This window comes from Bactrocera tryoni, chromosome 4 (genome assembly GCF_016617805.1).
Source record: "Bactrocera tryoni isolate S06 chromosome 4, CSIRO_BtryS06_freeze2, whole genome shotgun sequence".
Lineage (NCBI taxonomy): Eukaryota > Metazoa > Arthropoda > Insecta > Diptera > Tephritidae > Bactrocera > Bactrocera tryoni.
This window is the reverse complement of record NC_052502.1, coordinates 25,123,537-25,144,704: the sequence shown is the minus strand read 5'-3', so window position 1 is coordinate 25,144,704 and position 21,168 is coordinate 25,123,537. Positions and strand designations below refer to the sequence as shown.

General features: G+C 32.9%; 1 protein-coding gene across 1 annotated transcript in view; it reads left to right on the top strand.

Moving 5' to 3' along the window:
- Positions 1-21,168, top strand: part of LOC120773963 (SH3 and F-BAR domain-containing protein DDB_G0274695-like) — a 165,217-nt gene that overhangs the window by 44,368 nt on the left and 99,681 nt on the right. Inside the window, exon 3 of the mRNA XM_040103199.1 lies at positions 16,170-16,319. Within this exon, the coding sequence (XP_039959133.1) occupies positions 16,170-16,319 (150 nt within the window). The remainder of the gene's footprint in view (positions 1-16,169; positions 16,320-21,168) is intronic.

The following is a 21,168-nucleotide window of genomic DNA, read 5'->3' as shown; positions in this document are numbered from 1 at the left end:
AATATACAGCTCCAGCGTTGCTTTGGCAACATTTTCATGCTTCAAGCGGTCAGCTCGTATTCGTAAATTTATACGAAAATATGCAACAAATTGTTTCTTTTTCATCTCAATTTCGAAAGCGCCAATTTATTGGCAGTTTGACTGTTTTTTTTGCGAATCGACAAGATTTGTTGCCTATCGGCGAGTGGCAACTTGTTGCAGCAGCGCTTAGTTCACATTAGCTACCGATTTCTTTCGAAGATTTTTCCCTATCTGTTGCGTGGCAGAGCTGTCTTCTTCCAAGTGAAACGTTGCCAAATGAGAAATAATTTTCGTTCGTTTGCAATTCACTTCAAAACTCTCAATTTCCATTTGCTCGTAAAATTGTCGGAAAAGTGGAGTAAAACCAGTTGCTACTGTGCTCGGCGTTGTATTTCAACGTGTTTATGTTATGTTGTTACGTTCAAGGCAAATTAATGCACAATTAAGGTAATTAAGGCATTATTTATCGTAATCGGTTTTACATTGAGCTGCGCTTTCGGTTGCGAAAATGCTAATTTCATGATTTTTGCTTAGTTAACGAAGATCTTCTCTGTGTTAAATATAATTTTGTATGTGATATTTATATTTCCCATTGTGAGTACATCGAAATCCAAAGCCTTTAACAGTATTATGCAATTAATAGATATCTAAAGATTAGCTAGTATATTTTTTTTTTGGAGAGTCAGTTATCCTCTAAGCCTTTTACTTGAAATATATCATCTTATTCAAATAGGAAAATGGAAGGAAAACCCATGTTGGTTCAGTTATGTGAAAACATAATTAAATATATTTTGTATATACTAAGGTCTAGTAAAAATTTTTTATTATAACATTTTTAATATATTAAAGGTTTAGGATAGTTATACTGATCCTATATAGGTCAAATATGAACTGAAGTTAATTTTAGATTACTACTCTCAAACAAACCCTAGTCCTTGTTCGAATAGTTAAACTGGAAGTGTAGATATTCTCAACCTTCACTTGAGATAATTTTTCTTCAGCAAAATCAGTCGTAATCACTTTGTGGCAGATCCGCATTATAACGTGGACGTGTAAAAACCTCTCATTCAAGCTCTTTGAGCGTTGTGTGTGGCTTTATTCTGATTGAGCATAATTATTCTCCGATTGTCTAAAGCCGGCCACTTTTGGGCAATTACTGCCTTCAGACGGCCCAAGTCGGAACTAAGAGTTTGGAATTAGGGCAGTAGCTCATAGTAGTTGATTCTCTCTCATTCCCACCGAATACATAGCAAATTCTTTCTGACCAGCTTAGCCACCGTTTGTGACGACTCACTGCGCCACACGATCATTCATCATTTCCGCACATGATCGTTTTCGCTTTTATTGGAGATAGAGATTTCTAAAGCCATTTATTAGAAAAATTAATGAATTTATTTCTACTAAACCTTATATAGTGATTCCTTTTATTAAGTAAATAATAGTTCGGTTTTTAGAGCTCTAACGATTCACTAAACTATCTTCTGAAGGGTGATCCATTTCGAGGTTCCCTACTTTTTTAAAGAAAAAAAAAAACAGAAACTTAAAATTTAATGGAAAATGTTTATTACCATTCGAAAGAACATTCTTTGGCATATATTTTTTGAAGATTATCCAGTGGCGTAGCTACAACTTCGGGCGCCCAGGGCCAAGGATGTTCTGCCGCCCCCCTTTATCTACCTACCTACAAGTTTCATGAGGTGGTTCGAACAAAAGTGAATTTTTACAAAATAATTTCGATATTAAGTATATAAAATTTAGGAACTAGAAGCCACGCAAATTCTGAATTCTCATTGTGAGTGTACAACTCTTTATCTTTTATAATAAATTTTGTAAAAAATTTGTTGAAGTATTTTTCTGAATATTAAAAAAACAGCGAAGATCGTTTTGCCGCCCCCAAGACTTTGCGCCCGGGGCGACGGCCCCCTTCGCTCCCCCCTAGCTACCCCACTGAGATTATCTATTTATTTATTGACCGCGGCTACGTCTTAGATAGTTCATTCGTTGAGTCCAATTCTCGATGACATTTCGATTGGTAACTGGCGAATGAACCGCGTGAATCGAAGCGGGATTGTCCACATTGACTTCAGATTTTACGTATCCCCACAGGAAAAAGTTTAATCGTGTGATATCACATAATCTTGGTGGCCAATAGACCGGCCCAAAATGTGAAATTATCTAATATCCGAAGTGTTCTCTCAATAAATCCATTGATTGACGCGTTGTGTGGGAAGTGGCGCGGTATCTTTGAAACTAAATGTGCCCAAGATCACGAGCCATTGACGATTACATTCTCACCGGCATTATTTTTGATGATTCCACCAGTCCGTGGTTTTTTTTTTTGATGAAATGGCAGCTCTTGAATCTTCATGTTGCTCTTCATTGTCATACTATACGTCAGTTCGAGTTGCTGCGAACAGCGCCTAATCAACTCTCTATTTGCTATAAAACTTCACTAAGAAAATTTAGGCTCTCACACATTAGTACCAACAACAGGGCTCTGGTCGACCAGAACTTCATATTAATTAGTTGTCCATCTCACCTTTGCTCACAATGATGTTCTTTTGTTCTTAAAAAAAACATTCACCGAAGTTTGGAAATTTAAAAAATACCTAAGTTGGGTCAAAAGTATTCTAAAGTTTGGTATAATTATATTACATATATAATATAGTATATGGAAACTAAATCAATCGTCTGTTAATTTTGTCTTTTTTCCATACTTCTACAAATACCTCTTTGTTTCTATTGCCCTTCAAAAAAAAAAAAATAGTTCCTGTTACCTGCAATCAAAATAAACCTTAATTGTGCAGCCTTGAAACTGGCTCACTTTGGTAATTTAAAACATATACCATATACTATACCATACATATGATAATTAACATTCTTAGTACCATAATATCAATATTGACTATATTCAAGCCACCTGAGTAATGAAGTAAATAAGATAGATGACTACAACTACCCAAGTTGTTTGCAATTTACACCTGAAGAGACATTCAATACATTTCTGTATATTTATTTCCTTATATTCTCAATAATTATCTGCTTGCAGCGTAAATATTACGCTTTATAATATTCATTATCTTTTTAGCAAAGCGCATATAAACTTGTAATATAATTCCTTTTACTTACATATGATTGATAACACCTGGAAAACCGGTATTGAAAATGAGTTAAGCCCATTGCAAGTTTGTATATTAAGAATGTTTAATTATCACGTGTTTAAGTAGATTTCTCAATTAATTAAATTATTTATGCAGATTTGAATTCAAAGCCTTGAGTAATGATTTTTTTTCTAATAAATATGTCACAGTGCGTTCAAGTAAGGCCACAAACTCGAATTTATTGGGGCAACTTAGTATCATATTTTGAAAATAAATTTCCTTCACCTTTAAAAAGAACCTAGTAAAATCTTAAATGGATATCTTAAACAGTTTTTGAGTTACAGTCTTCTAAAAGAAACCCGCTCAGCTGATTCCGCTTTTTTTAAACACGGTTTCCTTATATTCACATTTCTCAAATTGTCTGTAGTTGCAACTCAAAAACAAATTATTATTTTTTGCATACTTTTCTCGATAAAAGGCCGAGAATTATAATTTTGGGCCAAAAATTATTTCTTTCACGGTCAAAATTCAAATATTTTAACGTTTTTAAAAATCATTATAGGCAATATACATTATTAAATATTTATATTTTTTGTTCTCAATGAGGGAGAAATTGTTAAAGTTTCGTATATAATTTTATGTAAATATATACATATAAACATTTTAAAAGGTTTCTTCGCCAAAAATCATGTAAAGAATGATTCATTTCGAAGTTCCCTACTGTTTTGAAGAAAAAATACCTAGACTGCAAATTTAATGGGGAACTTTTATTATCATTCGAAAGAAGATTCTCTGGCATTTATTTTTTTAAGATTATCTCTGTCATATGTTGGCCGCGGCTATGTCTCAGATGGTCCATTCGTTGAGTGCAATTTTCGACGACTTGTTCGAGCATTCGACTGATGGTAATTGGCGAATAACATGCGTGATGTATTGCTCCAAACCTGAATCGAACCGGGCTTTCCCCACAGAAAAAAAGTCAAAAGATGTGATAGTCTTGGTGCCCGATCAACCAACCCAAAACGTGAAATTATCTGCTCACCGAAGTGTTCTCTCAATAAATCCATTGATTGATGCGATGTGTGTGAAGTTGCGTCGTCTTGTTGAAAGCAATAGTCGCTGAAATCACGAACTTCAATTTCAGGTATGAAATAGTCGGTTATCATGGCGCGATAACAGTCGCAATTGACGGCAATTACGTTCTCACCAATACCATTTTTGAAGAAATATTGACTAATGATTCCACCGGCCCACAAACCATCAACAATCGTTTTTTTTCTCTGGATGAAATGTCAGCTATTGAATCTCTTCCGTTTGCTCTTCGTCCACAATGCGACAATTTTGCACGTCGAATCTTCTTGGAATTTTTCAAGAGTCCATAGAGCGAAGCGATGTCACAGTTTATGCACAAGCTGTATTTTGTACGCTTTTGGAAAAAGTACTTCTACATGGATCACCTGTTATAAGGACGTCCCTTAATTTTGTCTTAACTTTCGGTTTTCATGGTGAAACATTTCAGCTTTGTAACCAAATTGGGCCATGCCATTGAAAAATTTGTCCCTTAGCAGCCAATCAACTAAAGCTTTCAAAGTTTTAGAGGACCTGTCCTCGATATTATTAGAAGGCTCTTCTCTCAGTTTGTCTTCTTGTTACATAAAATTATTTATTAGCCACATTGTCTTTGTTGGCTTTCATGATGCCTCGAATACTTTCATCAACCGGATTCCAAGTGCTTTTTCATTAGGCTTCCAAACCTAAAATGTTGTATGCCGTTGGTTCATATCTTCGATATTTTACTTACGTATGTACGATTCAAAAGACTTCTCTTAGAGTTTCTCAATCCCAGTTCATAATTCGTCCAATAAAAAAGCTTAGGCACCAACTTTTCCATCTATATATTAAGGGACTTAACGATTTCACACTACAAGTGTAAAGATATTGGATACTCACTTTCTCGAAGGGAACAGGCTTGCCATAAAGTGCAAAATTCTTTGCCACCACTGTGTAAGTACAGTTATTTTGCTATTTACTCTTGCGCTGAGGATAATACCTACAACATGTCTTTTTAAACACAGCCTTGTCTTCGGTAGTTTCAATAACAGGTATTTTCCTTGAAATACAAGTTTTACAGTTGCCCTAACGGTATATGCCTACAACAACCTCTAAAATATAAAAAACACACCAACGTGAATATCAAATGCATAATGGCAGTGACAACGCGCAGATCAAAGAAAATGAAATAAATACCGTATAAGTACTTATGTATGTGATGTACGCAGTCACTTTGACAAAAACCAATTCAAATTCAATAAAAGTCGCAAATTTAAAAAGCAAAACGCAAACAGAAAACTCAGACAGTAGCGGCTTTAAAAGCACCCGAACCGAGCCTTTGGTGTAGTTGACCACGGTAAATACCAGTAATATGCAACTAAGCAAGTAAAAACCGTTATAGCACACTATAAATAGCCATAAAAACTATTTGCACAAAGTAATTAGCAGCGACAACAAAAACTACGCGAACGCAGATACATACACACATAGAAAAACATTTACTATATGTTGCAGAGAAAGTTGCTAACGACCAAAGCCCAACTTTGTTTTTTTAATTACCACAGTCAAGAAAAAAATATAAAAAAATAATAATAAAATAGTATAATAAAAAAAGAAAAAAATAAAACATAACACTCGTTGCAAAAATCATAACAAAATATGGTCGGAAAAAGGTGTTCAAGTACCACCACGTCGACCACTAACCAAACACCTTTTAGTCATTATAAGGCTCCTTAGCTTCGAACTTGTTACGCCGCGTTGGCAACTTGTCACCGTCACCGTCATTGCAAATCACTTACGCACAAAAAAACCTCGTTTATGATATCTTCCCATTTATGTACATACATATGTATGTGATGTATGTGCTTATCTGCCGCAGCTTCCGTCGCCGACACTGCTGTTTGCCGAAAGTACTCGGCTGAGTTCCGGTCAATAAGCTTTTAACTGTTAAGCAATAACTTTTTTTTTATTATTTTGTTTTTTTCTCTGCTTTTGAATTTTTTTTGCACCTTTCATATCAACGCTGGTGAGGCAGGTCGTGCATTGTTGCTGGTTGTTGGCTGGTGTTGCGTCAATATTTACGCATCACTGCAGCGTCGCTTTTAATTAACCAAAACGGTTGAAGAGAGCGCCATTCAGTATGTGCATTTTATTTCTCAGTTTTTATTTTATTTTTCGGTATGTTAGACCTTTCCTCCATATGTCGCTACTTTTTGCAGTTATTCATTGTACTTTGTAAGTGCTCGTACTGCCCTACTCAGCCGTGTCAAATTCATAATTGCACATATAAGCCGCTTAACGGTAAAAAAATTGCAAAAAAAATATTTTTTTGATAAACTACGCCATTTCTGTAATTTTTTAGGATAAACATTGTTTATTTTTTCGTTTAATTTAAAGCTTTTTATTAAGGGGTTACATGGGTTTCCTCGGGTAAAAACAGCTTTTTTTCAACAATTTTTTTCTCATATGAAAAATTAAATATTTTATTATAAATTATAATAAAATATGTAAAAATACAATAAAAACTTACATATTTTATTATAATTTTTTATTGTTACAAACATACACTATTAAAAACAAAATTCTGGAATTTTTGGAAAAAAAAATTAAACTCAGCCATTGCGACGCCATTTTCGATGACCCCTTGGAAAAAAGATGCACCTTTGTTGGCAGGATAACTCCTTACAGAATCATCTAAAGTGAAAAATACGTGTTTTAGTTAAAATATTAACTTAGAACTTGGACGACAGAAAAAAACTAAAAATTGGATTTTTGGCAGACATTAAAAAAATGAAAATTTCGAGACATTTTTTTTTTCAAATAGTTGCAATCTAAAAAAATACAAGTCTTGAAGAATTCTATCTCAAAGACCTGTGAAAATTTTCATGAGGATCGGTTGAGTAGTTCTCGAGAAATCTTGCCAACTGACTTCAAGACACAGTCTAGAGAAAAACGAGTTTAAAGACGGCGCACTTAACCTAGCTAGCCTCGAGTGCACCTTAAGGCTGCATCTCCGAAACTATTACTCGGATTAACTTGAAGATTTTAGGACAATATTCTAGAGGTGTTGTAGAATTTAATAAGGCAATAAAAAAATTCAGTTTTTAAAACCGTAAACCCATGTAATCCCATCAAAAATTAACAGAATGGCGGCGTTTTTATTAATAAGTTGAATTATAGCCCAAATTTTGGTCGTTTTTGGCCTGCAAAAATTAGATTTTTGATTTTCTCATGATTATCGGATCATTTGCCTTCGAGTTGTCACTGCAGCAAATTCGAAAAAGTATGTTTTGTGAAACGCGCTTAAAGATGAACTGATTGAGTTGACTGAACTGAGGGGTTACCCTTTTATTGGCTGCAACTCAAAAATTATTTCAGATACCGATTTTTGGTGAGCTAAACACCCCCAAACACCAAAAGCTAATCTTAATATGTCAGCGAAATAGGAAACCCTCAGTATCAATATTTTAGACAACAATTACATTATGTTCAAATAAGCCCTCAAATAATGTACACTTTTCATATGATCCCATTTCTATATATCCATCTAAAATTCTACTTCGAACATTGTGCACCATCCTAATGTTAGTAATATTGAGTATATACATAATAACTACACAGCGACTAGTCGAATCATATTTGAACTATTTAGTCCAATTATAATTACAAAAATGTGGTTCAATAATTGCTCCAAAGTACTTAAAATGTTAAAAGTATGTGTGTTTGTATAAAAATACACATTTGCTTGAGTAAAAACTGTTTCAATATAAAATTAAAGCGCATGCTCGCGGCCCTCAATCAAAGCATACGGATTTCCTTTTGATTGACAAATCAAGTTAATTATAAACCTTTTATTGTGCATTTCTGGTTCGTAATAATATCATTTTTATTTTTAATATACTTACGATGCATACCATACATCTACATTTGTATGTATAACGATACATTTCAATTAATGTGCTTATGCTTCAATCAAAGTACCCAAATGACCAGCTGTTTGTGCTATTTCCCGATCAACTTTATGCTTCAGTCGCTCTCTATTTGTTTTTTAGGAGAGATCAATTGAGTTGATACTTTATGAAGCTCATTTAGGCAGTTCGGACACTTGAATTATGCGAATTTAGTTTTAACTTGAAAAATAAAAAATAAAAAATTTATTTTAGATACATACCTACTATATTAGTAAAGCATTTTCTACAGAGTGCAAAATATCAATTTGATGTAAAATCAGATATGATTATTTATCACAATTTATTAAATAATTTTTCGGCCATTGGTGTTCATGGTACATGGACCAAAAAAATGTTGATACCGGATTTTGCTTCCATTGAACTACCGTTTGTCATCAGATTTGGAGAACAAGGCCCGTGATACTTCATAGAAGTTTAGAGAGTCTCAAAAATCTTTGATTCGAAAAAAGGTTTATTTTTTCCCCGTTAGATACCGTGAAAATTACTTTGGAAATAACGTAAAACAATTCTGGTAAAGCTCGAGCTTTCAATATTGTATTAGGAATAATTTTTATACTCTCGCAACAATGTTGCTAACGAGAGTATTATAGTTTTGTTCACATAACGGTTGTTTGTAAGTCCTAAAACTAAAAGAGTCAGAGACGAGTAGAGTCGAAATCCGGATGTCTGTCTGTCCGTCCGTCTGTCCGTCCGTCTGTCCGTCCGTCCGTCCGTCTGCCCGTCCGTCCGTGCAAGCTGTAACTTGAGTAAAAATTGAGATATCATGATGAAACTTGGTACACGTATTTTTTGACTCAATAAGAAGGTTAAGTTCGAAGATGGGCAAAATCGGCCACTACCACGCCCACAAAATGGCGAAAACCGAAAACCTATAAAGTGTCATAACTAAGCCATACATAAGGATAATAAATTGAAATTTGGCACAAGGGATCACATTAGGGAGGGGCATATTTGGACGTAATTGTTTTGGAAAAGTGGGCGTGGCCCCGCTCCCTACTAAGTTTTTTGTACATATCTCGGAAACTACTATAGCTATGTCAACCAAAGTCTACAGAGTCGTTTCCTTCAGGCATTTCCATGTACAGTTCAAAAATGGAAGAAATCGGATAATAACCACGCCCACCTCCCATACAAAGGTTATGTTCAAAATCACTAAAAGTGCGATAACCGACTAACAAAAAACGTCAGAAACACTAAATTTTACGGAAGAAGTGGCAGAAGGAAGCTGCACCCAGGCTTTTTTTAAAAATTGAAAATGGGCGTGGCGCCGTCCACTTATGGACCAAGAACCATATCTCAGGAGCTACTAGACCGATTTCAATGAAATTCGGTATATAATATTTTCTTAACACCCTGATGACATGTACGAAATATGGGTGAAATCCGTTCGCAACCACGCCTTCTTCCAATATAAAGCTATTTTGAATTCCATCTGATGCCTTCTCTGTATAATACGAGTATAAACATTAGGAACCAATGATGATAGCGGAATAAAACTTTACAAAATACGGTATTTGAAAAATATGTAAATGACGTATTATGGTAAAGCTCGAGCTTTTAATATTGTTTTAGGAATAATTTTTCTTATTGTGTTTGAATATTTAAGGTGTTACATGGGTTTCCTCGGGTAGAAAACAGCTTTTTTCAACTATTTTTTTTTCATATAAAAAATAAACTATTTTATCCGAATTTTTTTTTATGGTTACAAACATACACTATTACAAAGAAATTCTGAATTCCTGAAATTTTTGGAAAAAAAATTTAACTAGGGCATTGTGACGCCATTTCCGGTGACCCCTCGGAAAAAAGATGCGTCCGCGTTGGCAGGATAATTCTTTATAGGATCATCTAAAGTAGAAAGTACGTGCTTTAGTTAAAATCTTAAAACTAGAACTAGAAAATAAAACTTAAATTTGGATTTTTGATAGACATTTTTACAAAAAAAAATTAAAATTTCAGTGAAAATTTTCCGACTTTTGTTTTTCAAGTAGTTATAATGGAAAGAAATCCTAAGCCCATATCATTAAGAATTGTATCTCAATGATCTTTGTAAAATTTCGTGAAGATTACTAAACCGATCTTCACGAAATTTTACTCAGGTTCTCGAGAGATCCTACCAACCGACTTTAAAACACAGTTTCGAGAAAAGCGTATTTAAAGATGGCGCATTTAGCCTAGCTAGCCTCGAGCACAAGTTATCAAGGCAAACTTTTATTCGAATCAACTTGAAAATTTAGGAAGATATTCTAGAGGTGATGTAGAACTTAGTAAGACAATAAAACAATTCCATTTATGTATCCCCTTAAAGTTTGGCCTTGTACTTACTTTCAAGCACTCTGAAACGCCTTTTCAAACTAGCGTGTAACTTCGAAATTATTCACAGGAACGATATGAAACTTTCTGTATTTTTAAATATTATTATTATATGTGTATTCTTAAATATATGTACATTAAGAAAATAGAATAAATTTTTGAAAATTCTAACTGAATATAATCCTTTAAATCGCAAATCATAATTTTTACACTATTTCACTTGCATTATTTCTTTATATTACAAACTATCTTATTTTTTATGAATTTCATTGTTTCTACTCGATAAATTCAGAGACTTTTTTTTATATAGTACCATATAAACTGGAAAAAAGGTTGAAAAGTAGTTTTAATTTTTTCTAAGAAAAAAATAAAGGATGTATAACGTAATGCTGACAATGAAAATCTCGAAATTTAGAATTCCGACAGTCAAACTACCGACAAATGAAGAAACAGTGGCGTTGTTCGTCCACACGCTCATGATCATAACCTTTAGTCGGTAGAATTCTCTTTCCGTGCTTCGATAGAAATCGGTATTTTGATTTAGCTGCATATTTAAATTTTGTCAGTATTTTGATGTGCTGGCATTTTGAACTTCGGTATTTTAAGTGTATCCCAAAAATAAAATTTGTTTATCACTCTAATACATATGTATGTGTAAACGAGTATATATTTTCCCCTTAACCAAACACAAACGTAATTTATCTAAATGCTAACTGATTTCTATGGTTAGTTAGTGCTTTTGTAGGTACTGTTTTGTTGGCATTATTGTTATCGCTTAAGCTGCCACTGCTCTAATTTGTCATTTCAGTGATTTGTTGTTATTTGATTTGCACTTGATATGTGATTTTTATACTTTTTTGATGCCGATAGTAATGGAAGTGACTTCATATATTATTTCACTGAGTTGACTTGACTGCTGTGGCGCTGCTGTTTATTTGTTGAAAAAAAAAATTGTAAAACAGTTAGTCAAATAATCTATATTATAGATATAATAGTTGATAACAAGTCGAGTTGACATATTCGCAACTTTTTTCTTTCCAAAAACCTGAGCACACAGCTGATTTGATGGGTTTTCGATGGGATTGAACAGAATAAGTAAGAATAGAAACGTTGGAAGAGCTCAAAATTATACGAAAAAGCCCGAAACAGAAGTTGTCACAAGTGGCAACCTCTTATTTAATTAATTTTTTTGGAAGAAATTCTAAGAGATAGCTACACATGTATATACGGGATCATCATCTTCTCTTTAGAAGTTGGCATTGGTACCATAATCGATGTGCCTGAAAAAGAGTTGTTTCTACGGGCTTAGGTCGCGGGAAAGTGGTGTTTATGAGTCGTCTTGACATTAAGTTATTAAAATCCATTCACACAAGCAGTTATGTAGTGCTGTGTGGAACTTTGGATATGTAGAATATATGTATGCCTGATAAGTCAAGCTCATCAGAACACTGCAAACAAAAAATTTTCAGCTTAGACATTGCAACAAAAGTGTGTCAGCAAGCTGATACTAGTTTGCAGAATAGACTATAAATATATCTGGATATGAGAAAATCTTATAATTCCGCTAGAATGTGTTTAATAGAGACAAGTTTCAGGCAAAACTGTTAAAAATGCTTAAATACATTAGATATAGAGTTTAGTTATACATATGTATATACATACATACATATATGTACATATATATATTAATTATAATTTTCACTTCATTTATATACTTAAAAAGCAAAGCAATATATTTTTAATTTTTTTTTTTAATATTTTTGCAAAAAAATTCAACAACTACTCATGTTAATTGCGAAATTCTCCATTTTTTAATTGCAAAATTTTTAACACCCAACTTTCAGCAGAGGCAATTAAATTTTACATCATAAGCGTTGAGGTCACGTGTATTCGCGGACGAGTACCTAAACATATTTAATCACCATAAGCGAATTTAAATTTCTTTCCTAAACCAAAAAAAATATATTTCGAAGGCTTGCTCCCATAAACTGCTTAGTTTCCGGTTCATCAGTTATATGTGCGTTACTGAGCATGTTAAATAAGCAAGAGTTTAATGAACTTCACGCTTGATTTACCGCTGTGCGAATTACACCGCTATATGCGCTCTTTGCATGCTTTCTTCAAAGAAAACTAAAAATAAAAAAAGGTTGAAAATTTAAGCAAATTTGTAATTTATAAAAAAATCAGAGTTTTCGTCGCGTAGCAGGCGAAAAATATATTGTTTGTGCATATTTGGTTGAAAATAGTTTAGTTTATTTGCGAATTTTCCTCGTTTGTATGCGTTTAATTTAGCGCATAAGTGAATTTTATTTAGAAGAAGACACCATAAACAGTGCTATTCAGAGCATAACGGTGAATTCATAACGCGAAAATATTACAAAAATATTTTTTAAAAAATATTGTTGTTGTAATTTATAAAAGTTGGCGACATTGTGACTGAGTGGATTGGTTTTTTGTTAAGACTTGAAGCTAAAATTAAAGAAAACGTCGGTGCGTATGAGTTACCTTAATATGGAGATGAGAAAGCTTGGCAGGAAAAATGTTATTTTACACTTACCATTGTATAGTAACACAACAAAAGACTTGCTTAAATTCAATAGTTGGAAAGTTTGAATTATTTTTATTAAACCTTCGCGAACATTAAAAGCACTAAAGCATTTCTTAATGATTACTAAATGTTTGTCGCCATACGCAGTCAGTGGAGCGCACAACAGCAAATAAAAACAAAAAAAATAAAAATAAAAAAAAAAACAATTAAAAAACCTGGCTACAAAGTTGGAAGGGAAGGAAGTGCGTTTCTTACAAAGAAAATCGCAGAGAAAAAAATTAAAAAAAAAAAGAAAAGTAGTCAACACAATACCTTACATTGCTCCCATACCACTCGTCTGCATAAGTAAGCACATACATTTGGTACTTGTATTATGAAAAAAGCAAACATTTGCGCTTGTGTGAATACTTTTTCAAACATGCCTGTAGTTGGCATTGCACTTGCGCATAATCGCACGCCCAACCAAAGTAGGCGGAAATTTATTCATTAAGCTTGTCGGGAAAGTCGCAGCCTGCTACCTAAGCAAGTAACACTTGTTGTTAAGTTGCAGAGGGAAATATGAAAACAATAATGCAACAGCGTTGTTGCCGTCATCAATAAATTAAAAAAATAATAATAATGTATTAAAGCAATGCCTGTCGCATCTCAAACACATTGCGGCTTGACATTAGCACTTGTAGTCGTCGGTTGTGGTTGTAAAAAAGTTGTAGGGAAAAATAATTATATGTATGCATATATGTAAGTATGTGTGCGAAAACGGAAATGCAGTGACCTCAAACATAGCTTACGTATATGTTTATACGTAGATGAGTTTGTAGGTGGGCATTAGGGCTTACCAAGTTGTTCGGTTGAGAAAAGTAGTTTGGAAAAAACTATATTTGCGATAAGTTATATGAAAGTAATTGTTTTAAATCAAATATAATTTATTTATAGTGATAGGAAGGCTTTGATTCCAAATGTTTTCTATAATTTGTTGCCTTTAATAAAAATTATTATTTTTTGCCATATTGCCAAGTTTTTTGTTCACTGTCTAAATGTAGTTTTTAATGTCTTCCTTTGGGATTGAGATTTTCATTGTTACATAGTTTATAGTAGCTCACAAAACTTTGATTAAGTGAGAGATCAGGCAAGAAATGTTAAATTTACAGAAAAGTTTAATTTCGCTTCCGTAAGGGAATATTATATTTTGCTTCAACGTTGACACGTAAGAGGCCTAATAAATAGCCCTTTTTAAGAGTTAAAAAAGGAAACTACTTTATACAGTGTTTTAACATTTTTGGGGATAAAAATTTTACCAAGAATGCAAATAATGCCTTAAAAATTAATTAACATTTGAATTAAAAATTTGTAATCACAAAGACGTGATTTTTAAAGAATTTTTGAAAGAAAAACATAACTATATTTCAAATTAGACGCGAGCTTCTATTAAAAAAAAAACAAGTTTTTCTACTACTGTAGTGGTTCCAGCAGTCTCTGTGGACGAATGCTACCAAAATATTCTCACTAGGAGATATTATTCGTACACTGACTTACAATCAAAAACAAAAATTGTTTTCACAGGCTTCTCTTGAAGCTAACTATGCTCCATTAAGGGAGTTCTGCATTGACCGAAATAGATGGTAGTCTGATGGTGCCAGGTCAGTGCTTTATGGTGGATGCATCAAAACTTCCCGGCCAAGCTCTCCCAGTTTTTGGCGAGTAATCAAAGATGTGTGTGGTCTAGCGTTGTCCTAATGGAAGACGAAGCACTTTCTGTTGATCAGTTCTGGCCTTTTTATTCGATTGCTTGCTTCAATCTCATCAGTTGTTGACAGTAAAATGTAGAATCAATTGTTCGACCAGGCTGGAGCAGCTCATGGTGGATGATTCCTTTCCAATCCCACCAAATACTCAGCATATATCCTGGCTTTACGATAATTTGTTAAGCTCCACCACGCTTGGATCATGATCTTTTTCGCACATTATTGTCGTATTTGATCCACTTTTCGACTCCTTTTACCATTCGCTTCAGAAATGGTTCGATTTCATTTCGTTTCAGCAAAGATCGCAGATGTAAATTCGATTCAATTTTTCACAGACAGTTCATGTGGTACCCAAACATCATGTTTTTTTTTTGTAGCCAGCCTTTTTTAAATGGTTTAAACCCGTTTGATAATGAATGTTAAGTTCCTTAGCGATGTCATTGCTGCTTATGTGACAGTCCTGATCAATATTTTCCATAATTTCTTCGACTTTTTCAACGATAGGACAATCAGAGCGAGATGCATCTTTCATATCGAAGCTTCAAGAACGAAGCGAGCGAACCATTGTTGTGCCACACGAACTGATACAGCATCGTCTCCGCAAACTTCACAAATTTCATTGATGGCTTGAGTGTCAGTCTTCACTTTTTATACACAAATTTCAAAATATAGCGAATTTTTTAATTGTTTTCACTCATTTTTGAACAGCTGTAACTTTTTTTCAACCTCCTTCAACTCGGTTAAATGAAGTCTCACCTTTCCAACACTATTTGGAAATACGAAAATACTTTTTCGGCTAGCCAGTATTTTCGTATATTACATAACCTATCGAAATTACAAAAGAAAACGATTTCTTAAATTTCACAAGGGGGAATTTGTTCACAGCTCCCTTAATTACGAATGTTTAACGTGTTATTATTTGAAGCAGAAATAGACAATTTTTGAGTCAAATATGGCATACTTTTAGTACTATTTGGACACTTTTATTAGTCTAACAACTAGATTGATGTATAACAATGACAAAAAATAAGCAAAATTTTGATTTTTACTCAATGATAAAAAGTTAATTAATATTACATATGTGCTTATAAATATGTATAAATTTTTTAAATAAAATGTTAAAGCTTAAATGTAACTAAAATAAACTCACAAAACGTAATAAAATAATATATAATATATGTGATAACACCGCAAAAATAAATATTAAAATCATATTTTGTATATTGCCATAAATCGTTTTCACATCTCAACATCTTTTTCACCTGTTCTTCACTTCTGTTTTTGTTTTCATTTTTAAAAGCATTTTTCCCATAAGTTTTTCATTTTCTAAACCAGCTTTTCATGTTTTGTTTACTTAAATCGTAATTTTCTTGCTATTTCAAATACTTATTTTGTAAATATTTCTCTATATATCTTTCAAAAGCTCACAAATTCTCGTTCGAGATCTGTATTGAAGAGTTTGCGTTGTCGTTCATCGCGACGCTCCAAATCGAAATCGAAATCTTCGGTTGAATTGTCAGCGTCGAATCAAAATGGCGGTGAGGCAAATAACGTCAGTAATGGCGATGAAAAGGTAAGCGAGCGATGCGTTACAAATATGTGTATGTGTATACGTGTATATGTGCACTTACATACATATGAATGTTGAATTCACCAGAACCCCTCACCAGCCACCAGCCACCTGCATCAAGCATTACCACCAGCCACCCTCGCTTTCACTAAAAGATAATTATTAATTAAAACAGAAAATTAATATTCATAAAAACCTCAATGTGTGACATACATAAATGTTTCCTCGACCCAATAATCATTAAATAAATTTCATAACAATCCACCTAAAAATTGATTGCGCACAATTTCACGAAAAAAACTAAATATTGAAATAATAATAATAATAAGGACCATTAATTGTTAAAAGCATTTTACCGTTACCTCCGCACTCTGAAATTTGTAAATAACTACTCATAACATCAATCCGTACAAATAAAATGTCATATATCTACTTACTCCTCAAAGTACTTCTGAATGATTTAATTTAACTAGATTGACCTTGAATTGTCATTTAACACTGAATGTGTGTGTAAATTTTATATAATAATAAAAAAAACTACTAATAATATTTTATATATAAATAACTAACAGATAATAATATCAAACTATAAAAAATTATATTCATAATTATTATATTTAATTTACAATCTTCTCAAATGTCAAAAAATAAAAGTGAAACATAGATTCCCTATAAAAAATATAATATTCATTAGCAAATTTAAATAGTGTACTGGGTTTTCATAACTTTTCCCAACATTTTGAACAGGAAAAAATTAAAACTTCGGTTGCTCCGAAGCTACAACGCCTCAATAAGCCCAAATAGAACTCTTTATTGCCCGTTTTTTCCTCCGGATCAAATTCATGATGCACTAAACCAGGAATATCGAAAAGACAATGAGCATCACCTTGATTTTTGAGTGGTTGTGACGTGTTTTTTTGGTTTTTGGCTCGTTTTTTCCCCTCCAGTCCGATGATTGTTGACTTGTTTACATGTCAAATTCATAAACCCATGTTTCATTGGCAGTTATAATGCTCTCCATGAATGGATCGGAATTCGCACGATAAAGCATGTCCAAAGAGACTTGTTTACGGTACTCATTTTGAAAACAATTCAGCTTCATTTTCATATATATGTATATATACATATACAAGTACATTCATATCCACCAAAATCATTCGATCGGACTCTCGAGCTCTCTTGCAATCTCTCTAATACTTTCTTGACGATTTTCAAACATACTACTTTTTTAATGTTTTCATCAATTCAGTCAGAGGTGGAAAGTCGAAGGTCGTCCAAAACGAGGCATGTCTTCAACGATCTCTCAACCGTCTTTGAAGGCTTTGTGCCACTCGTAGTCCTGTGTTTTTGTTAAAACTAAGTCACCGTAAGCTTATTTGGCATAGTAATTAAGACAGTCCTACCAACTTAGCAATATACATTTCATTGAAATTTACCCGAGGAATTTATTTATAATTTCTGGGTGCCTTTTTGTTAAAATGTATATAATTTATAATCTGTTTACTTTCCAAAATATAAAAGTGCAAATAATCGTGTCGAAAATTTTCACACTCCATGTAAAAAATATAATATTTAGTATCAAAATCAACTCGGGTTTTCCAACTTTTACGAACATTTTGAGAAAAAATACTTCCACCGAAAGTTTTTGATGTCCCGATATCGAAGCCCAATGAAGGTATATTTTCGTGACTAGCTGAGTTGATTTAGCCATGTCCGTCTGTGCGTCCGTATATCTGCGTATTTGTTGGAACGCCCGATATTGGACCACTATAACATACAGCTGCCATCTAAACTGAATAAAATTCACGAAACTGTTCTGATTTGTTCTGATTGGATCACTATACATAGCGCATTTAGCTGCCGTATAGACTGATCGATCAAAGTTTTTGTAAGGAATTTTTTTTTTGTGAAGGGTCTGCATAGCTTCTCGGCAACCGAAGTTAATGTTTGTACTTATTTTTGATTGAAATCGCTGTCCTTGAGCATTGAACCTGCCGACATTAACCTTTGCTTAGAAATATTTTGATATTTTTTTTGCATGTGGACAACGATAAGTTCTATGACGTTTAGTATATAGTATATACATATGTATGCTTAGGTCTTCCACACAAGATTCATTATCTATTAAATTATTTTAATGTCAGAAGCTTAACCCAACTTTTAAAAACGTTTAATATGTTTTCTGTTTATGGCATTCATACGAATTTACTTTTTTAGTTAGAAATCGATCACAAATATGAAAAAATTTCGCAAGCTCTACCATATTATTTATCCATATAAATCGATTATATGGATAGATGCTAAAATTCACACTTCAGGTGGAAATTGCTTAAAACGAATCGGTTGTTAGCTTAAGCAAATTTTTATACTCCGCTTAGCTTTCATGTGATTTCAAATTGGCAAATTGAATAATCCGATTATATACATACATTCAAAGCTACACACAATAAATGCATACTTGTGCTACTTCGATAATGTTGACTTAAGTCTTCTCTTCTGCTCAATTATAACCTTTTTTGAGATGGCGTTATTTTACTATAAAATCTAGTAAGTAATCGAAAAGCAAGATTGGCATATCCACGTGACTTAAAGCGCGTAGTTTATCGCTATATTTATAGGTATGTTTCTTTTTTCATGTGTATATAATATGTATACATATGTATATATACTATACAAAAATGCAAATTTAATTGACCCTTACTTAGTTGAAGCTTTATTGTAGCCTTTTTACTACAACGAATAAAGGCGTTGGAATAAACCACGTGCCAAAGTAGCTGCTATTGCAACTCGCAACAGTTGACGGCCATATTAATAATATCAATTGACTCAATGTACTTATGTTAATATTAGAACAGAAGTTTTATAAATTTTTAATCGTTTCTGTTTTTGGTTTTTAAGGTCTAATATCAAGAATATTGTATTTCTGTTATGCAAAAAAACTTAAAAGCGCTATTTATGCCCTTACCAAATATTAAAGATATATTTTTAAAAATCAGTTGTGATATATGGCCTCGATTCCACGCGTTAAACTTGTTGTATTTTTTTTTTAGATTTTCAACAATATTTTTACATAATATAATAATTTTTTATTATTGCTTATCGCTATCAGTCCAATATTTTTTTCAAATTTAAGCTAATTTTTTCGAAACCTATAACATTTTGCTCAATATTGAACTGAACTTTAATTTTAAAATTTAGTAGTCTCTATTTTCGTGTTCACTTACTGTAGATTCTACTAAATACTCAAACTTAAATGCGCGCCAACAAATTGTATTTGCATTTGTCATGCATATTTCTCGGAGCATTTTAATGTGTAATCACGATTTATTGCTAAAACAATTTGCTGTGTCACTGGTTTGCAAATCTTTTTTATGGCAACACTTACGTACTTACATACAAATTTATAAATTCGGTTGTGTTGAGATCGTTTTTATAAGCTATAGCTGATTTTTCGATTTGAGATGATCTCAGTAAAATATTATAGAGCTTAAAAAAAAAAAAAATTTTTTTTTTAAAGAAAAAACACACAAACTTCAAATTTAATGGGGAATGTTTATTATCCTTCGAAAGAACATTCTTTGGCATTTATTTTTTGATTATTAATCATAATAATCTATTTCAAATGCTGACAGCGGCTGCGTCGCAGATAGTCCATACGTTGGGTACAATTTTCAATGACTCGTTCGAACATTTCGACTAGCAACTGGCGAATGACACGCGTAATGTTTTGCTCCAAGGCCTGAATTGAAGCGGGATTGTCCGCGTAGACTTTAGACTTTACATGTCCCCATAGGAAAAAACCTAACGGTGTGATGTCACACAATCTTGGTGGTCAATCCACCGACCAAAACGTGAAATTGTCTGCTCATCAAAGTGGTGTTCTCTCAATAAATCCGTTGATTGGTGCGATGTGTGGGAAGTGGCGCCGTTTTGTTGAAACCAAATGTCCCTAAGATCGATGATTTCACCGGCCCACAAACCACACCAAACCCAAACCGTAGTTTTTCTGGATGAAATGGTAGCTCTTGAACATCTTCAGGTTGCACCTCGTCCCCAACGCTTTTTAGCTGCCTAACTTCCAATTAAATCATTATTTAAAAAGAGTATTTTTATTACATTTTTTTATAAATTAATAATTTTCGATTTTGTGTAAATTCAATTGGAAGCGCTAATTCTTAGTTGAAAGGTCAAATTTAATTAAGATCAGCTATCATTGCAACGTTAAGCAACGAAACGTAGCCGATCACTTCTACATGTATACATCTATGAATATATGCGTATGTATGTATATATGTATGTACATTATATACATGTACATAGATATACTTCACATACATGTGTGTGTAAATAATGGCTATTAATATCTAATAATTTAATGAAAGCTTATTCCCTACATATTATAGGCATATTTGAGCACTACATATTGTTTGTAAAAACTAACGACTACTCAAAACTAACAAAACTAACATGGAACTTCACCCACAACTAAGCATGAATGAAATATATCACTGACATTGTTGAAAGCTTCCTTTAAAAAGCTTTTACTTTATAGCACAAGAGCTAGCTTTCGACTCGTGCAAGCAATTTAGCCAAGTTATTAACCACTTGTTACCAGCAAAAGCTTTTCAAGTTTTTCAAGCTGTGACTAAAACCATTTGTTTCTATTTTTATAGCAAAAGCCTCTAAACTGCCACCATAATTTGTGATTAATAGCAAGTATTAAATATTTTGCAATTAACTGATATTAACATTATACTACCTGATTCTTTAACATTTAATAACGAGTAAAGAAAACATAATAAACTACTTTGAATTTATATTAGTATATTTATTTAATTTTATTTAAAGCCAA